The sequence below is a fragment of the Schistosoma haematobium genome, chromosome 1 (assembly GCF_000699445.3).
Source record: "Schistosoma haematobium chromosome 1, whole genome shotgun sequence".
NCBI lineage: Eukaryota > Metazoa > Platyhelminthes > Trematoda > Strigeidida > Schistosomatidae > Schistosoma > Schistosoma haematobium.
In genome coordinates this window covers 33,338,426-33,359,361 of record NC_067196.1, presented here as the reverse complement: position 1 = coordinate 33,359,361, position 20,936 = coordinate 33,338,426, and the positions used below count along the sequence as shown (strand labels likewise).

The 20,936-nt window shown below is 29.8% G+C and overlaps 1 protein-coding gene across 1 annotated transcript; it reads right to left on the bottom strand.

The window, feature by feature from the left end:
• Nucleotides 1–3,616: 3,616 nt before the first annotated feature.
• On the bottom strand, nt 3,617–19,526 carry FHL3 (Four and a half LIM domains protein 3). The gene is made up of 3 exons (XM_051216341.1): nt 19,070–19,526; nt 8,992–9,208; nt 3,617–4,847 (listed from the first exon to the last, which is right to left on the bottom strand). The coding sequence occupies exons 1-2, from the start codon at nt 19,268–19,270 to the stop codon at nt 9,050–9,052; spliced, it is 360 nt and encodes a 119-aa protein (XP_051073776.1). The 5' UTR covers nt 19,271–19,526; the 3' UTR covers nt 3,617–4,847; nt 8,992–9,049.
• Between the last annotated feature and the right edge of the window lie 1,410 nt (nt 19,527–20,936).

Genomic DNA, 20,936 nt, shown 5'->3' with positions numbered 1-20,936 from the left:
TATAAGATATTTTTAAGAATATCTTGAATCTGATAAATTGAAGTTGTGCTTAATAAATGACCTTTTAGTTTTAGAAAAAATTTTTTATTTAGTATGGTAGTTGGATACATCAAATGGTAATGTCATTTATCATTCTAAATGAAAGAAGTAGTTGCTTAACTGTTGTCATTAGATTTAGAACAAAGTGTATGAAAACCAATATTTGTTAGTCTAGGGTCGTTTAGATATGAAGTTTTTTTTTATTAAGATCATGAATCAATCAATTTTAGACTACCAGTATCGAGTGTAAGACAGTTATCCACTTCAGAAAATCGAAGATAGTTGTGCATTATCGTAGATTTATTGACGTTAGACATACCTTCTCAGAGGTCTAGAGGTTAGGTATTCATGTACGGGACTGAAATTCTTGATTTTGATTTCTACGTGCGAGATCGTGAGTGCACACTGTTAGGGAGTCTCATACTATGACGACACGGTTGTTTAGTGTTTACAGATTTTCAGTGGTGGCCAAACATTGTTCATTTCATGATCTCAATAAAAATAGTAGCTGTATTACAAATATGTCTTGCCTAGTGGAAATATCTTTAACCTAAGATTTATTGCTTATTGTCATCCTTAACAATAATCCAATAATCAGATGAAACTTATTAAAGAATTATTGATGGGAGTTGGTTCGACAGACGGATGGTGTAAATGAGGATGAAGTTCACTAGCTGGTTGATTTCGAAGTAATCTTCTTAGCTATGGTGAACTAGTGGTTGACAAGATCACACCACAGATTTACAGATTGTGGTAGAATGCTGTGTTTCTGTTCCATTTACATTGCCTTGTGATTTTAGAACATGATGCAGGAAGAAAGAGAAGATCAATAGGTTGCAAATATAATCGAAAAACTTTGTCCATGAGGTTAGGAACAGTGTTTTATTTGGAAATGCGATTTGGAATGATAATACTATGTACTTTCACAAAAGAATAAAGTTGATGTGTTTTTATGGAACTTTATTTAATCAATACGTCAGCTTGTGATCCCGATTGGCATGAGGTCAGTAGGAATAAGATAAAGTATCAACTACGATCAATAAAAGTTGGTAGAATAAAACTTTGGTTAACATTTCAATTGTAATTGTAATAGCGTCTTGTGGATGTTGAAATACATTATGCATAACCGACCGGAATCCTGAATTTTCATTTATTCTATATCTGAATCTTGAATTTGGGCATTGTTCCACTCTATTCGTTTAGGTCTTTTTCTAACTATATTCATTATGTTTTTTTAATTTTTGCTGTAATCAATGTCGTAAACTCCACTCTTTCAGATCTGATTGGATTTCTTTTACTAAGTTAGTTCAAACTATGTCAGTACTTATTTTTTCTTTAAAAATATTTTCTTTCGGTTGGAGAGAATTCATGAAAACATGTCATGAGCTAGGCAGTAACAGGCCATAATTAAATTGTTTCGACTATTTTGGTTATGACATCATGATTTCTGGATAAAAATACATTTTTCAATATATCATATTTTTCTATAGCTAAGCACCAGTAAATTACTTCATGCCGCCGTTATTTTCAAAAATATTCGAGTCCAACCGTATCAATTGACAAATGATAAATTAATTAGTAAGCCTATTCAGTCAATTGTTCTGTCATTTATTAAAACATTAAATAATTCAATAATGTAATATATATATATATATATATATATATATATATATATATATATATATGGATATTAATTTGGTCACAAAACTGCAAATAATACATAAATGTATTAAATGTTTGATAAGGTAAAACTACATGGATAATATTTTCTCGTCCTAAATTTGTGATTTATCTGTTAAATTTATTGCAGGAGGGGGTTTTGTGGAAATTTTAGAAATTTTATAGTTGAATTGATGAGTCAGTTAGAGATGGACCACCATGGAAAACCTGGAAGCACTGTACAGCAGTTTCCTCCTTGTATGGGACTCCTTAGCAATGTGCACCCACGATTCCATCTTGCGAGATTCGAACCAAGGACCTATCGGTCGCGCGCACGAACGCTTAACCTCTAGACCTCTAGAGCCGTTCGGCATCCGACAATGTTAATTCGTAAATTCAATCAATTCACGATATCTCACTTCCGTCTACCATTGTCATCAGTGAGTTACTATCTCACAACAGACCCGGTCGAACTTCACAGGTCACGGCTTCTTACTAGAACTCCACTGAATACTTGTTGAAGTCAGTCATTAGTGAGCATATGACGATTATTAACAGCTAATTTTTATTTCATAAATATCAAATGCCTTGAAACTAAAAATATATTTAACATTTATGTGGTAGTAATGAATTACAATTTCAATTTTAACTTGCCTACAGTACTATTTTTTTCTTTCTTTCGACTATATTAGATTACCAGAAGTTTAGAAGACGTTGATACTTGTAAAAATTCATGTATCCCATTAAACGTATTTGTCTTTTTAAAAAAAACTAGAAATACAATAAAAACATCTTACATGTTTTACATTTGATTGGCTTGTCAATTCATATTTGGTCTATGATATTATTATCTTTTTAATAATTTCCAAACTTAACAGTAATTTTTTTCCTTAAATGCTCCATGTTTGTGAATTGCAAAGTAAACCAGTTGAATGTAAATAAGATGAGTTACTATTTTTTTAGTAATCAAAATACGTAATCTGTTTTTAAATGCTAATTATAATCTGGTTGGTTGAATTCTTTGAACAGTAATAGGTATATACTACTGATGAAAATCAAATATTCGTTGAAATTGGTCTTGTTTTTAATAGCTTTCAGTCTTTGAATGTAATTGTTCGACTGAATGATCGAAATATAATGTCTACCGTAATGATATGGATTATTATAAATTAGAAGATCGTAACTGATTGATTGACAATAAACTAAAAACTTCGTAGTATGGGATAATAATCATTTTTACTTTAGTTCAATGTTGAATTTATCATGGTGAATAACGGATTCTGATATTAACGTAAATGGCTTACAAGAGGTAATTTTCTCAAAATAGCAACCTTAAATATATATTACCCAGGTCAGAACAGCATTCTTGAGAAAAATAACTATTGTATCGTATATTAAATTTTCTATGACTGAGTAATGTTGATCACTACATTAACTGAAATGATGTTCATCGGTTATTAGTAGGACAAAAGAGATTTATAGTAGGTTTTATTTTTTTAAAAATCCTACCACTGTTTCCTCATAGTTACTACACTGACTATATTTGACCAATGCTATTCTCACATGATTTAAATAATATTCTATGTTTTGAAAAATTGAACTACATAATGAGCTAATTGAATGAAGTTTACTCAGTTTATGAAAATGTCCAATAATTTTGAAAACTTGTTTAGACAATTAAATGACAGTTTATGAAATTCTATAACATTCAGTCTAAAAATGTTTACAGGAAGTTTGTTTTTTCAACTATCATATCAACTTAAAAAATTGAGAACTTACTTATCGGTGTTCATATTTCCTGAAGTATATATCAACAGTTCTTTTAATAGTAAAAATTAATCACTAATTATTTAACTGTCTAGTTGTTTGTTTTAAAAATGAAACTCAAACCATATTTACTTCCTGTTACTTATAAGAATGTAATATAAATAGATTTTTTTTATTATAGTACTTGTTAGTTACAGGCATTATATGATGTATATCTCTATTCTCCTGAAAAGAAATCGTTTAATGTAAGAACACACTACTAATAAGTTGTCAACTTCTGAGATTGTGGAGTAGGTTTATAGCTCAGAAAAATGATTTAGGTGAAATTTTACTCTCTGAGCTAGATGGTTTGTTCGTGGAGTTTTCATTATGCTTATGATGTTGTTCAGAAGAACAACGGAAGCTCCACCACTATCAGAAACACGTAACTGTATACTTTCTATTCATTAGTAAAATGGAATAGAAAATAATGGTATTTATTAGTGAATACACTATAGATAGATTGTTTGAATAGTTTCATTTTAACAACATTCTTTTTCTTATTCTATTAATTTTTTATTTCTTATAAATCAAAGGCATAAAATTGAGAAGAAAGATTTAAAACGTATGCTGTGATTCAAAAAAAAGAAACAACTCAGTTAGTCACTTCAATAAACGTCTACTCATGTTTTTTTGCTTTCTTTCTCGGATATACAAAATAAAATCATAGCTGTTCAGAAAATAGATGTAATAATCATGAATTTATTTATATCTAGTTTTAATGTGTATTCAGTTAATTAGAAACTATGCTAATGTTGACATCTATTTCGTTGGTATGATTTATGAGCTCTATTTTAAATCACTTATTTATAATGGACACATCGTTTATTGAAGAGAAGAACATCATTTTCTATTTTTAAACTGTCAGTAACTAAGGCAAAAAAATGTTTACACTTGATAGTTACTGTATCTGTTGATTATATCATGAGTATATCAGTAGTAAATAAGCTAAGTAAGAAAAAAAAACAGAAATCCATTCAAATTAAAACAAAAATTCAACTACTTTAATCCAAAAAAGAAGACCAATGAAAACTTATTGTTTTGTTTTGAAAATAACAAAGATAATTGATGAAAATTGTAAATGTGCAAAAAGGTTCATTTGTATCATTTTAAAAATGGTGTAACCAATCATATAAGCAATCAATAATGTATCATAATAATAATTGACTTATTGCGTAATAATCAAATTCAAATACATAAATTGTAAAATGTAAATTATATTGAATTAACAATATACGATAAATATATATATTCCTTTTTTTCAAAAGAATAATCACAAAAAATGAGAAAGTGAATAACGAGAGAGATCATCATTTAAAATGAAGAATAATTTTGAAATTCTTCTAAAATTAAGAAAAAAAACAAACAAAATAAATTATGCCATTAATTATATGAAAATATTAATGAAATAGTTAATAAGTAGTTAATTGTTTGGTTTATTGAACATTGAAAATAGTAATATTTCAAATGGTATTACGGCGAGATTCTAATTTATAGACGAGCCAATCAGAGGCGTTTTAGAGATTTCATGGTTACAGAGCCAACTTCAGTGCTTAATGTTAATGTACGGTCGGTTTACAAGGAATTTTGTACAAAACGTGATAATTGAGAGGCTATAACAAATAAAACGGCTGGACTATAATTTGTGGGCGAATCAATCAGGTATAAGATAAAAGATCTCGGATTTGGGCACGAATGTCTTTCATCCATTTGGCTAAACAGATTTTTGGCATTATAGCTGATGTCAGTTTGTGATGAAAACCCCATATATAATTCCTAACTAAGGCAAATTACGACAATTATTGCGAACTGGATAATAAAAGCACCAGTAACACTGGCTGCAGCCAGGTACTACAATATATATACGGATGTTTGGAGAGCGTACAGACCCTTACACAGGCGTGGTTGTGTGCATCGTGTCGTTATCCACAAGTCGCATTTTGTGCACTCAACAACCGGAGTGCACATAAACGGTGTTGAAGCTATGTGGTCGAGGCTGAAAGGGTTTTTGAGAGTTTATCATGGCTTCATAGGCCGACTATTCTGTAGCCGTATGGATGATTTCCTCTACTGCATGCATTACGATTTTAGAACCTCTGAACCTCTTTCTAGCCTTGAAAATTTTTTGAACCACGTATAAGAAGTGCATCAAGTTTATTTCCTTAGTTTTGTATAACATTTTTACTCTATACTGGCTGTTTGCTGATTTGCTAATATTTCTCAAGGTCACTTAAGATCCGTTCAAAGGTCGTCCATAAATTAGAGTCTCGTCGGTATTACTTAATACAGAGTGTTTTAAAAATGTACCGGTTGATATTTTTGTTCGTTATTGTGATTTTGTATGACATAAATAAAATTTATAATTCCCTTACTACATAGATACCCATTTCTTCTTTCTTCTGGTAGTCGACTAGGTTATGAAGACCTTGACATCTGAGTAGGAGCGCGGAATACAATGGACAGCTTGTATGCAACTAGACGATTTGGACTTCATAGATGACCAAGAACTTTTATCCCATACACACCAACAAGTGCAGATGAACACAGTCAGTGTAGTAGCAACATTTGTATCAGTAGGCATCAACATACACAACGGAAAAAGCAAGATCCTTGAATACAACACGGAGAACATCAACACAATCACACTTGATGAAAAAACTCTGGAAGTTGCGGAATTTTTCACGTAACTGAGAAGCATCATTGACGAACAAGGAGGATCGGATGCAGACGTAAAGGCAAGGTTTGGTAGAGTAAGGATCTCATTCCTGCAGTCAAAAATTATTTAAAACTCAAAACAAATGTCAACCAATATCAAAGTCAGCATCTTTAATACAAACGTCAAGACAGTCCCACTGAAACTTGGAGAATTACTACAACCATCATCAAGAAAGTACAAGTAATTATAAATAGTTGTCTACACAAGACACTCAATATACGTTGGCCGGATACCATCAACAAACCAGCTTCCAGTTGAAGTGGGAATTAGGAAAAGACAATGGAGGTGGGTAGGACATACATTACGCAAATCATCAAACTCCATCACGAGACATGCCCTAACTTGGAATCCTGAAGGGAAATGGAAAAGAAGACGAAAGAACACACTGCATCGAAATTCAGAAGCAAACATCAAGAGAATGATTAATAAATGAAAACACCTAGAAAGGATATTTTAGGACAGAGTTCGATGGAGAGTGCTGGTGGACAGCCTATGCTTCTCCACGAGGAGTACCAAGCGTAAGGAAGGAAGTACATAGATACCTCTGTACTTTCAGTTGTTATATTGAAAATGTGAACCATAGATGACTATGACATTGTTTTGATGTTTAGATTAGAATCTAACAGTCAATAAATATAATCTAGCTTTTATACAAGTTAGTTGAATTGTGTAAATCAGTTTGAATTTAAGGAGATTGAATGTTATGATCAACTGTTTAGTGACTTACTTTTTTTAATCGATTAATGATCAAAACAATACAGTCATATATGATAAAGTTTGTGTAACTAATACACATTTAGACAAATGTAGACAAATGTTTTAACATCAAACAACAGGATAATACTAATCATTGATGAATATCTGTTAATGAGAATTCGGATTATGTAATAAGACTACAAATATTATCAGTAGTATGTGATTCATTGAAAGAATAACTGACTTAGAAATTACCAAAACAAAATTTATTTATACGTAAAATATATATTTACATTCTATAGTAAATTGAATTTGTTTACTTCTCAAGAAATTCCATAAAAGAAGTGCAAATTATTCCAAGTTTATTCTTATTGACGTGTTGTTTTTGTTTTTTAACATGAAAATGTGCAAATCTGATGAAAAAGTTTCTTTTGACGCTTTTTCGAATTATTAACTCAATTAATTAATGAATTAATTCTTAGGTCAAACAAAGAGGAATTACAGAACACATTTTGAAAATGCCTTTTATGTTTTTTTTTTTAATGAGATAGTAAACATTCTCTCTTAGATTTTATATGAAATATGATTGTATTCATTAATAAATAGTTTCATTCTAATATGAAACATCTATTAAATGGTGCATTGGTTTCAGTGAATTTCTAATAAATACCAAACTATAACAGATACTATCAGTATTAATTCATAAGTTCGTCTTATGATCCAATATTTTTATTTCTGTTAACGATTATTCATTAAGATTTTATACACTGATGAATAAATACCATTTAAACAGTCTGGTTTACAAGATAAAATTTTTCTTTGTTAAGTCATAAAAATATAGATAGCTTTCCCGCACGTTATGATGAAGCATCGGATACAATGGAGGGCTGGGATGCAGCTGGGCGATCTAGACTTCGCAGATGATCTGGCTCTTCTATCGCACACGCAACAACGAATGCAGGAAAAGACGACCAGTGTAGCAGCAGTCTCAGCAGCAGTACATCTCAACATACACAAAGAGAAAAGCAAGATTCTTCGATACAACACAGCATGCACCAATCCATTCACAATTGACGGCGAAGATTTGGAAGATGTAAAAACCCTTACATATCTGGGCAGCATCATTGATCTGATGCAAATGTGAAGGCGAGGAAAAAGAAGAACATCTGAAACTCAAAACAATTGTCAACCAACACAAAAGTCAGAATTTTCAATACAAGTGTCAAGACAGTTGTACTGTATGGAGCAGAAACCTGGAGAACTACGAAAGCCATCATCCAGAAAATACATGTATTTATTGACAGCTGTCTACGTAAAATACTTCGAATCCCCTGATCAGAAACTATCAGCAACAACTTACTGTGGGCGAGAACAAACCAGATTCCAGCGAAGAAAGAAACCAGGATGAGGCGCTGTAAGTGAATGAAACAGACATTGAGGAAAGCACTGAACTGCGTCACAAGGCAAGCCCTCATTTGGAATCCTCAAAGTCAAAGGAGAGGAGGAACACCAAAGAACACATAACACCTAGAAATGGAGACAGACATGAGAAGAATGAACATGAATTGAGTAGAACTATGCTCCATTGGGAGTAACTGGCGTAAGTAAGTAAGTAAGTAAGTAGGTAAGTACGATTAAGCATACTGTAATCTACTTTAGTGACATGACCTAAACAATGCTTTATGGAACAAATCTTCTCTAAAGGATTTCCTTGTAAATGAACATTTATTTTAGCTTAATTACTAAATATAGAGAAGCCAAGATTTAAAAGAATGATGCTGCGATTCATTTACTGATTACATTTATATCTTTAAATATCATTCAACAGCATGAAAGCACTTTGGGACCGTCGAATAAGCCGGACGTTATGTACGTTCTCTTGGACAAGACATATAAAAAATACTACTTTATACAGTGTGCGTCAGATCTTATAATTTGAGTAATATATTTTATAAAAACAGTTCAAGATTTTGTTTTTTGACTATCATGTCATTTTGAAATGATAATTTTGATATAAAAATTAAACGTCATGTTTTATATGTAGCAACATAAAAACTAATCATCTAGTCACTTACATACTTTAATTTCTGAAATTTGTCATTATTTGAAACAAAACATATCAGTCATTTATTCTTAAACATGTTCAGGACAATAATATCCATTATCTTTGATACAGAATTGTTTACCGGCCAAACTTTGATGACAAGCAGCACATGTAAAACAATTCTTATGATAAGCTCTATCGTTATATGTCATATATTGTTCGGATGGATCAATAATTTTGCTGCATGTCTACAACAGAAAGTGTGAATACAGAAAATTAAAAGCAAATTAACAATATCTGTGTATTTTTTAATATAAATATATAGCATATACTAAAGCAATGATAAAGCTTACATAAATACTCTGAACTAGAAATTCAGAACTATATTTTTTATGTAACATTTCTAGTGATAGGGATACTTTTATTTACAACATTGCTCAAAGTGTTTAATCCCACGAATTCATAGCTCTTAATAAACAGCTAAAAAGCGTGATTTACTTTCTACAAGCAAAGGAAAACATTTTCTGACCTGGAAAAAAAACTTATTTTATTGTCACAATAAATGACTACTTAAGTTCATATATTTTTTTAACAGTGGTATTATATGGTAATAGTTTTCTGTGCACACTTTTCTAAAATTAAATTCTCAATATGTAAAACCTGTATTCATATTTAAATCATGATTATGTGACTTTGATCATGTCGTAGTAAATATTCTTCATCCAGTGCTTTCAGGTTTTCCATGGTGGTCTAGCTTCAATTGACTCATGATCTCAACTGTTTAAATTACTACAATGTCCACAAAACCTCTTCTGATATTTATTAATTCTTTATAAAATAGCCAATTATCTAAGTTAGTCTGTTATTTATTTACTTGATATTGTTTATTTGTATCTTCAAATTGTTATTTAAGACTGCAATGGATCAGTCACTTTGTTTGTTACTTATTTTTTTAGAAGCACATAAAACGTGGAATATACGAAAAAAACATTGGAATGTAAAAATCGTCCAAAATTTCAGAGTTTCACGATAATACAAAATTATAATAATATTTACTACTTATATTCTTCATGATTAAATACAATAATGTAAAATATTTAAAATGTGATAATAAAATGCAATTATGGACACACTACTAAACTGTACGCTAATAAAATGTGTTATTTAAAGAAACTAGACCGATAGATCATGTAGTGAAACATTGTCCATTTATACTTACTTTAAATTTAATTATATAACAATTTTGTTGATAGGTAATATATACTTTCTAAATGTTTGTTGTATTCCTGGTTTTTTTAATTTTAAAACATGTTCACGTCATTCTCATTCATCTCAACCAAAAATATAATAATCTCCACAATCTCTTTACTGGTCATTTTTTAATGAAACAAAAACAATTCAGTATTCATTCAGTACCTTTTTATAAATCATAAAATGGTTTTCAGCTTATTTCATTTTCATGTTCGATGTATAAATTAGTCTATTGGTAATTAGCCTGGTTTCATCAAGGCAGTTCATTGTAATACTTTTTCGCATTCATAATAGTATATAAATAATCATAGATATTCATACTATATTCAGAAATCAAAATTATCAACAAATTTATCTGAACATAAAACATTTCATAAAAATACATGTATTGTAATTGGAGTGAAGTTTTGTGAATATTATAGCAATATAACATTTGAATTAATGAGTCAATTGAAGCTAAACCATCATGGAAAACCTGGAAGCACTGGACTGTCGTTTCGTCCCACTATGTGACTCCTCAGCACTGCACGTCCAAGATCTGACCTCGCGAGATTCGAACTTATAACTTATCAGTCGTATGCACAAACGCTTAACCTCTAGACCACTGAACAAGCCGGTATCTAACGGTGTTAATGTCTAATTTCAAATGATCCACGAAATTAAGCGACACATCCACCATTGTCATCAGTGAATTACTATCACACAACAGACCCGACTGAACTCAACTGGTCACTGCTTCTTACTAGGACTAGAGGAAATACCTCTTGAAGCCAGTCACTAGTAAGCATATGATAATTATAATCGGAGAGGGGTTTTGTGGATATTATAGCAACCTAATAGTTGAGTCTATATAATTAAGTATATATTAGATTCTAGAAGGATATATAATAATATGTTAACAAGTTAAAAATAAAATTGTTAATATCGGCTTCACATGTCATACCATAGAAATAACCAGCGAGTTCATTTCTGTTTGATTTTAAAACCAGGTTATATTGAACTCAGTAAAATGGATTCGATTATTTAGTAGAGGAAGTATTACAATTATATTTCTTATAAGCAAGTATGGATAGTGGCTAGCAGTGGAATCCAGGACGCGCGTTTCGTCCTGTTTGGCACTCGTCAGCTGGATGTACCTGCATTTCAGAGTTGATGTTCACTCTGAGACTCGAACTCAGTACCGTTCGCTTCAAACGCCATCGCGTTATCCACTCAGCTACTACTCAGTCCTCATAGCCACTTGCTTGTGCAATGGGGTGAAGTTTTATTCACTTGGTATTGGTTTACTTGAATCTTCCCATTGATGTTTTAGGACTGAAATTGATCAGTCTCTTATAATGCTTGTAAATTAAGGCAATATCGAGGCATACGCACAATATGCGCATATGCCAATAAGAGACTGATCAATTTCAGTTCTGAAACATCAATGAGAAGATTCAAGTAAAACAATGCCAAGTGAATGATATTTCTTGTTCGTATAACTTCTGTATGAATAGATTGAAAGTTCTTAGATTTTAACTTATGCTTAATTAATCCAGTTCTTCTCATACAGTTTTCCAATTTATATATTTGACAAAAGCAAGGATAGTTAATGTAGCAGAATAAGGTGAATTCATTATATTTCACATTTTTCGTCAACCGCTTACAACCTTAGCATAATGTTCTTAATCTATAACGATCACTGTACATACTTTATATCATAATGTCGGCAGAGTTGTCATCTATGAAGATTAATAAAAACAGTAATAAGTATGTAAGAACGACATGAATTGTTCATATGTTGAATAATGGGAATATTCATAGGTTGAATACAGAGATATTTTAGAAGAAACAACCAAGAACATAGAAACAGAATTATTTGAAAATAATATGGTAATGTCATAGCTATGTAACTTAAAAAATATTAAATGACTGAGTACAGACCAGATATGAAGTGATAATTAATAATTAGTATAATGAAAAGAAGAATTGCGCAACAAACACTTATGAATGAGTTTACCACAGCAAGACAAGATTAACGACTGGATTTTTCTAGATCCAGAAATTTAATTTGTCTTTTTATGGAGATCGCTTCAGCAAACCGTAGTAAATTCAATATACTTTGTTTATTAATTATTTATTTTGAAGGACTTAGAGACATCGACACCATGACCACTGTTAAGCTGATGACATCCGATCTCACTGATAAATATGTACAATTCCCCAGTCTAAGGTTCTGTGAAACGTGCCCAACGATGCTATAATAATAAGAAAGTATCTATCTGCCAATATGATCTCTCTGTATAAAAAGAATCGCTCATTAGAACAGTCACGTGCAGAAAAGTTCTCCGCTTACTTTACTTTCAGTTACGTTACTACCAGTTTACCTGTGTGTGCCAAAGCACATACGTCTAAAACACGCAAAGGAGGCTTGGTGTCCACATCTCTCATTCAGGTGTAATCTGAACACAAAAGCACGCCTCCTACTTCCAAAACATCGTCGATATACTCAGCTGACATTTTTTTCTTCACTATAGATATATTTAATGTTTATACAAAAATTCTTTATATCAAAATAGTAAGGGAAATCTTTATTTACAAATCTTAGCTGAATTATTGGAAAAAAAGTCATTTACAAAAGTCTTTCAGTAATTATGCAAATGTTAATCAAATAGACAGTTGTTTTTATTACATTCTTTATACACTTTTAGTTATAAAAACAAAGTTTATAAACATGTAATATTATATGAGTATAACAAGAACTATGTACATCATAGATAAGCCTACTTAGTTTAACATTTACAGAGTATTCACTTTAATGATAAACAATTTTATGTGAAAATAATGTTCAGATACAAATTATTTAGCTATTCAATTGCTTTTATGAATTGTTAACAGTGTGAACAAGCAATGTTTAAGATGTAGTTTTCCTATTTATTGTTGTTCTTGCTATTATTTTTCTCTTTTTTTATTCTAATGGTGTTATAACTTGTGACCTGTGTGCCCTGTTAATGTATAACGTGATGATATCACCAATTAAAGAACAGTGAATTATCGATCGGATCAATGACGCATAAAACCTGTACGAGCAGTCTAGAGTAGTTATTGGTCCTGCTTTCTGCCTAGCCCAGCCAGTTAAGTCCAGAACACCAATTTCAGCTTCTGTGATATAAATTATGTATTTCAAACATACTGCGTTTATATATCAACCAAACAGACTACATTGTACCATAAAATAGGAAATAACATTTGTACAATATTTAGCCAAATGTGACTGTGAATAAGGGAGATAATAATTGATAGACAGGGCATAACTCAAGAATGGTAAATCGTATAATAATAGTTCAAAGGTCAAAATAAAGCTCATAATAAGAGAGACATGAATATTATTAGTTTGGTTATTTAACAATTATACGATAAGATATATGCATAGTATTGGTCCATAAATGGATCCCAAAAGTTACCATTCATTATTCTTATCGGGATATAAAACATGGGAAATATGGTGATGTAGAAGAGTAAATTGTTATATGAAACCTTTCAAAAACTGTTTATTTGTTGAAGTTATTCTTCGGTAACTTAAGAGATAATTTAATTCAAAATATGAAAAGATAAAGTATTAACGAGTAACAAAAAAGCTTCTGTATTGATTCTAATACTTTGATTTTATTTCATTATAAATGTAATCAAGCGGGAAGAGTATTTTAAGATGGAGATTGTAGAAATGGTGAAACATTCAGGTGAAATTGCTGATTAACTTTAGTTAAATAACCATTGAAAAATATGAAGTACTACACAGCTGTTTAGTTCTAGTTTTGAACTCTTCAGAGGTTGATATTCAGGACCCGTCTGAATATTAATTGAGCATCATTTATTACTACTGGCGATACTTGTCTCATGTACTGCATGGCTGAACTCTATTGGTTATAGATTCTCTCTAGAAGTTTGTAACTAGTGAAAACAGCATTCTGTTCAGCATTGACAAGGTTATTGTTAATGATATTAAACATCAGTCAGAGCCATGATTACAACAATAACTAAAACCAGTATCCACAGCTTGGTGAATTACTGAAACAGTCTGTACAAAAATAGGCGTATCGTTACTTGACATGCTCTAAAATGATTTTTTATTCATACTATGATAATTAGGAATAAATACTGAATCGACCACTAAAACAGATTTTTATAAATATACCTTTTAATTTATTGTGAATAACTGTACGAAATATTCTATAATGTAATATATTTAACAACTTGTAACAATTGTGTAATAGTGTAATAGTTCCTTATTGAATAAAGTGAAAATATCAAGAGTGAATATTCTGATCACAAATAAGGAAAAGTTTGAAGCTAATTTAAATTAGGGCATAATTAGTACAAAATTGAACACATCATTGCTTTTAAACGCTATCTTACATGTGATTAGGCTACGTTTAATAGACTAAGTAGTCCAAATACTTTGGCCGGATACCTATTGTAGAAGAGGACAAATTAACTTCCGGAAATGATTTTTAAATACGATTAAAATAAGTAGTATGATCGTTCATTCAAAAATGAACAAACTAAGTTTTAGGGTAAACAGAAAAGAAAAGATGTTTTAGGTAAACCATTTCAATGGTTCTAAATGGATTACAATTGTCACTATTGATTGCTAATCTTACTATAATAAGAAATGAAAAAAAACAACTGAAAATGTAAAACAAGATTTATTTTGTTTAATGGCCAGTTACTAAATTGCTCATTGTAGAAGTAAAAGATCATTCACTGAAGCATGTACACAAATACGAAATGGGTAATTCCTGAAAGTTTAAACTTAAAATGATATATTTATCCAGAATATCCAGGTTTTCAATTAATGATTGGCTTAATTTGAAATATATATTAGATATATTTAAAGAGTATTAACAAATGGTCTCAAACGAATATCTTTACAATGTTGTACAATATAAAACAGTGTTTCACTGTACAAAAGTGCTTTTACAGTTACCTTGTTTATATATGTATGTTGATTACAAATGACAGTGCACCTAGAGCTAAAATGACTAATAATAAGGTTATACAATTAAATTAAAAACATTAGAATCTGAAGGGGTATTAGTTGAAATTATTCGTTTTTTTTCAGTAATCATTATTTATGTGTAACACGAAGTTCCAAATAGCATCTTATTATGTCTTTAATAATGCGTAAAACATTTAACTGTTAAAACATTTTGTAAATTATTATTCTGTACTGTTTAACTGATTTCCCTTCCAAACAGTTTTATGATCTCGACAAAGAATGGCATTTAGTCTGCTCATTGACAACATCTTTACAAACATTTCAGTCTGTTCATTCATTTTGATCAGGAATCCAGTTATACTCATGTTTTTTAGTTGATATCTTGTGTACATTTCCGGCAAAATACATATAGCTATCAACTGATAATTAATATACATTGAATTCAATTCCTTATATAAGGATAACTATATATTCACTGAAATTTAGTTTCCGGTTTTAACGCAATTAGCTAAATTTCATAATGCCATCTATTTAACAATTTGTCAAAACTTCTGAATATTTGACTTATTAAACGAACTACTTAATAACCATCTATTAAGATCAAAATAACTTGAAGGTTCCGCTATCTATCGATATTCTACTTAGAAATACAACCAAATTAGTTTGATACTTTTTCAATATTTGCTTAATCAGTTTAACTTACATATTTCATCTTTTAAATTAAGTGTGTATTGTAAGTTTTAATTTATGGTCGTTTAATCTTTTACGTAAAAATAAATGAAAATCATTGAAATCCATTTAAGGATGTCAACTTTCTTCTACTATATTGTGATCGTTGAATGCTTATGTAGTTTGTAATAAACAAAATATTAATGTCGATCAATGACTAAACATTTGCAATCAGCAGTGTTAATATACTCATCAATCATTTTAGGCCTAGATTGGCCCTCTAAAATTCCACGTTATGGTTCTAAATATATCAAAAACCACACACTTGAATAAAATGGTATGAAGAAACATCAGTAGTCTACATTGTTTAGCTAAATTCAAATGTGTTTCCATGTTTTAACTGGAACTGATAAAACACTATAAGTGATAAAAACAAATGGTTTTAAACATTTTTGCACATCTACAGTTTAAACTACTATGTATATAGATATTCGATTGTATATCACGTAGGATAAGAGAGATAAGAAAAGAATACCATGTCAACTGATATCTAATACTCTGTTTTCTGGACATTCGTATTATACACATACCTTTATGTAATAACTAATTAATACACTATGGATTAATAAAGAAGTGTTAGCGGAACATTGTAACACCAAACAACTATTCATACTTAGCATTTTATTACCTGGTAATTAAGCACAAATTCCACCAAACTATAAAAATTACTTCATTCCTTGGTTTCACAATCGTTTTGATAAATTTTATGTTTACTGCCATGTTCTTTAATCTCTTATTCTATCTACTTATATATATATATATACAACAAAAAACAATTCCAACGTGTTATAACAATGTAATAAACATTAATAAACTAAAGAAAACAGCAAATATATTGTCTTTTTTGTAAGGCAGAACATTTCCAAGTGATCAGCTAATTAGAGGATTGTGAATCAGTTGTCAACTATTAGTTTAATTATATTCTACATATTATTTAGAGTCCTTCTAATATGACTAAATTTTTTTCATATTTGACATAGCAACAATAGTATCTACACTACTTGTTGCATGCATCAAATTACAGTTATCAATGTAACTGCTTTTAATCTGTTTATTTTATTATTATCTTTATAACTGGTAAACAATAAAACCATTTAAGTTCACCAATTTTTTCAGATATTATGTTTAACTTGGAAAAAAATATCAACCACGTACTTAAAAGTTGATCAACTGAGTAGCTAATTTGCAAATTTTATCGAAATTTTAACTTCTTACAAGTTGCCTTTAATATTCATACTTAAACCACTTTGAAACATTCAAATATTTGACATTGTTGTAAATATTGAGGGAGCTGTCATCTTTTAGGGTGAAATTTTTTATCATCATTATTATCTCTGAGTATAGTTTGAAAAATAAACGACGTTTTAAAGAACTCTCAGTAATGTTGTTTCTGTTTTGGTGACCCTAAATCAGACTCCAGTTGGATTGTTTCTGATTGCTATTGAGAAATATATATCGCCAATCCTCGTATATAACCATCGACTTCAATAGTGTTGGTGAATAACGTAATTAAATGAGTCAAATACGAGAACGAATTTTCAAATGCGTATATTTTGTACAATTATAGGAACGAAGCGAAGGAAGCAAAGCGAGATGACGCTCAGTGGATAAGGCGTGTGAGCCAACTCGATTAAACAAGCATTAATCTATATATATAGTCACATAAAAATAAGTTGCAGACATGTGATGAATAGAATAAGCAATGAACACGCATACGCTCATATTAAAGCAGTCAAGGTTGATAAGCAAATAATTGAAAAGGTCAAAATGTGACTCAAGAAAAATGGATAAATTGACCAGTTCAGAAGCAAGAATAATTTATGTGGGCTTAACATAGTAACCGACATTACACTGTATTTCATGTATGCATAATACATGTACAGTTAATACCGTGCTTATAAATGTCACCACAAATGGTATATTTAGACTTATAAATAAAAAGGTTAATATTAGATATTTAAAAAACAAAGCCAAAACTGTTTATTCCATAAACTTGATCACATATAGTTAGATAAGGAGATTGAATAAGATGAAAACAAAAATAATAATTCTTATAATCATTTTGTTATATAACGTAAACTCATTGTACTTCAACTGATAACAACCAGAGACTTACTAAAAATATCTTAGATTTGAATCAAAGCATTTTAATAAGAATCAAGTTAATAATAAAAACAGATTAGACTTGTAAACAGTAACATTCTATTTCTTAGAATGTTGCTTCTTTACAGCCTGTTAACAATAATATATCAAAGATTACTTAAATAATTATCTTGAAAGTATATCTTACATGAAATAAGCTTATTGACAGATTACGTTATTTCTTATTCATCGAATTGTATAAATAAACTACTTTACTTACCATTTTCACTAGTATTTATCAACTGAAGTACATTACGTGATAATGTCTTATTACTTTTTAGTGTGTTATTCATGGTGAAGCTAAAATGTAATCTGTAGATTATTCCAAAAGAACTCAATTTAAACATCTGTATTCCTGTATTTGTTTTATTAAGTAATTTTATATCTAAGACATTATGGTGAACTAATCATTATCCTTTATATGATAATATATAACTAACCTTAAATTACCGGCTACTTGCTTAAAGGAATTATCAAACAATAAACATATTCATTAGAAAATATAACCAATAACATTTAAGTATGAATCCAATTCTATGTATTTTATGCCATAAGTTCGAACAGGTTAGTTAACGAGTTTAACCAGAAGAGTGATATACATATATTTCTCGCTTAAAATAGACCACTATAACATTATGACACAATAATATTAAACATAACATTTTTAAAAAAAGAAACCACTACTTTATTCGAGATCAATCCTAGTCCGATAACAAATCTTCTACACAAGCAAAGATGAATAGTGACTAGCAGTGGAATCCAGGACAATGAGAAGATACAAATAAACAAAATCAAGTAAATTTAATACTTCTACACAGTGTAAAAATGTATCTAAAATCTATTTCTACTCCATATACAGCAATATATTCGTATTAACTATATTGAATAAACTGAAAACTAGATTCATTTTGACTGAATTAAATTCCAACAGTTGTTAGTGTAGTTCATTAAACAATAACAACAACAACAAAAATAATTATTATGAAATATTTTTTCTAAATTAACTTACAGCACAACGTGGTTGAAAATTTTCTTTCCAACAATTTGCACAAAATGGATCATCATTTTTCACATGAAATGATTGATCAGCTAATGTTCTTTTACAAATGGTACATACAAAACATTCAGGATGCCATTTTTTATCTAATGCACTTAATATGCTTCCACTTGTAAATGGTCGAGCACATTTTGCACACATCATTGTTGACATGATAGAATATGATTTAAAATTGAAATAATAAAATTTATTAGTTAACTCCAACTATTAACAAACAAACAAAACAATTGATGATATGAAATGTGTTTTTTTTTTGTTTCCAAGTCAAGGCTTTTATTCCCTATTTATCATAACTTATAAATCAATGTTATTCGTTGTTCTATACCAAATATGTAATACACGAAATATTGTAAAGTCACAAAACTTTTAACCAATCATAAGTTACATGCTAAATGAATATTATTCTTATAGGATAGAATGAAATGTGAAGATACATATGTCTCTTCTATATATATATTTTCCTAATGGACAAGCTTAATAAAAAATAATATACGTTTTACCCACTTGTTCCCTGATATTAAATAATTTCTAGGTCAACGTGGGCAAAATGATATTGATGATATAATAATTATTCTGTCATAGGATGATATTGACTTCCTATAGAAATATTGAAATCGACGACAGTCATTTTTCCTTGTTGAAAATTTATTTATTTGTTACATTAGTAGACTATGCTAATTGCTTGTGAAATTCATGTTGTCTACAAGGGAGGATTATAAATGTTTTACTTATTTATATCAGTAATTCTTTCAGAAACGATAAATTAAAACTAAACATACTACCCTATCAAGTCAGGTAGTAAGTATGTTCTATTACTTAACTAGCACAATCGATATCTTTGTAGATTAAGATTAATCTGAGAGCAGTGGTCTAAGTTATGTATAAGTTAAAACGATTTCCAGAAAATAATAAGACTACTTTTTCAGATCTTAAAATATGCTCATTTTCTTTCCATATCATAGATTATCCCCTACTTACTTCCATTCAAAGTGAAATATCCTATAGTCTAAACATCTTAACTTGGCATATTTGAACTATTAACAAAAGTCGACATAGAGGGCATCGCTTTCAATCACGGCCTTTCCAAATATTATGCCGTAATATTTCAGCTCAAATAGCTATAATAGTAACGTTTTATATGATTCCATATATTTTGCTATAACGTTCGTTTATATATTGGGGTCACTGCAGTAAGTTCTTTATATATATAGTTAAACAAAAAAACTGAAATCTCAAGTGTTAGATATGAATCTTATATCTTCATCAATTTTTTATTAAGCTTGAAACTTATTATTGCATTCACAAAAACTATTCGAGTTATTCAATTTCGTTTTCTATTCTTTTTATTTAAACCATATAGATAAACACTATGGTCGAATGTGAAGTGAATAAACCATGTATAGGGGAGATTCATAATGATGTTCAACCAACAATAATAATAATACAAAGATTTGTGAATAAAGATAACAGAGACAATTGCATTTAACTACGAAAGGTCGTAAGTACAATAGTCAAATGAAGTCATTCAATAACTAAGATTACTATTGATTAATTGGCCTTGAAGTTGACCAGGGTTCCATGAACCTGTACATCAAATATAAGAGCTATCTTTTACAAATAATTATGTAAAAGCCTATGATTTTGACGACATAAGAAAACGTGATGAGAATCAGTTACCATCTGGTTACAAATTGTTGTCATGACATTTATTTTTAAGTGACAGTTTAGTTTATTGACAGTGTTAGGATAAAAATGTCCCATAGTTTATTAGTTATAGGATTTAAATTTTGTGATATAGTTTATAAAACACAAGCTTTAA

What these genes read in the sequence shown, in the direction of transcription:
- FHL3 (XM_051216341.1), bottom strand. Translation starts at nt 19,270, where the DNA reads ATGTCAACAATGATGTGTGCAAAATGTGCTCGACCATTTACAAGTGGA. An exon ending in ATTTTCAACCACGTTGTGCT is followed by an intron (nt 9,209 to 19,069) that starts GTAAGTTAATTT and finishes TTTCTGTTGTAG; the next exon opens with ACATGCAGCAAAATTATTGA.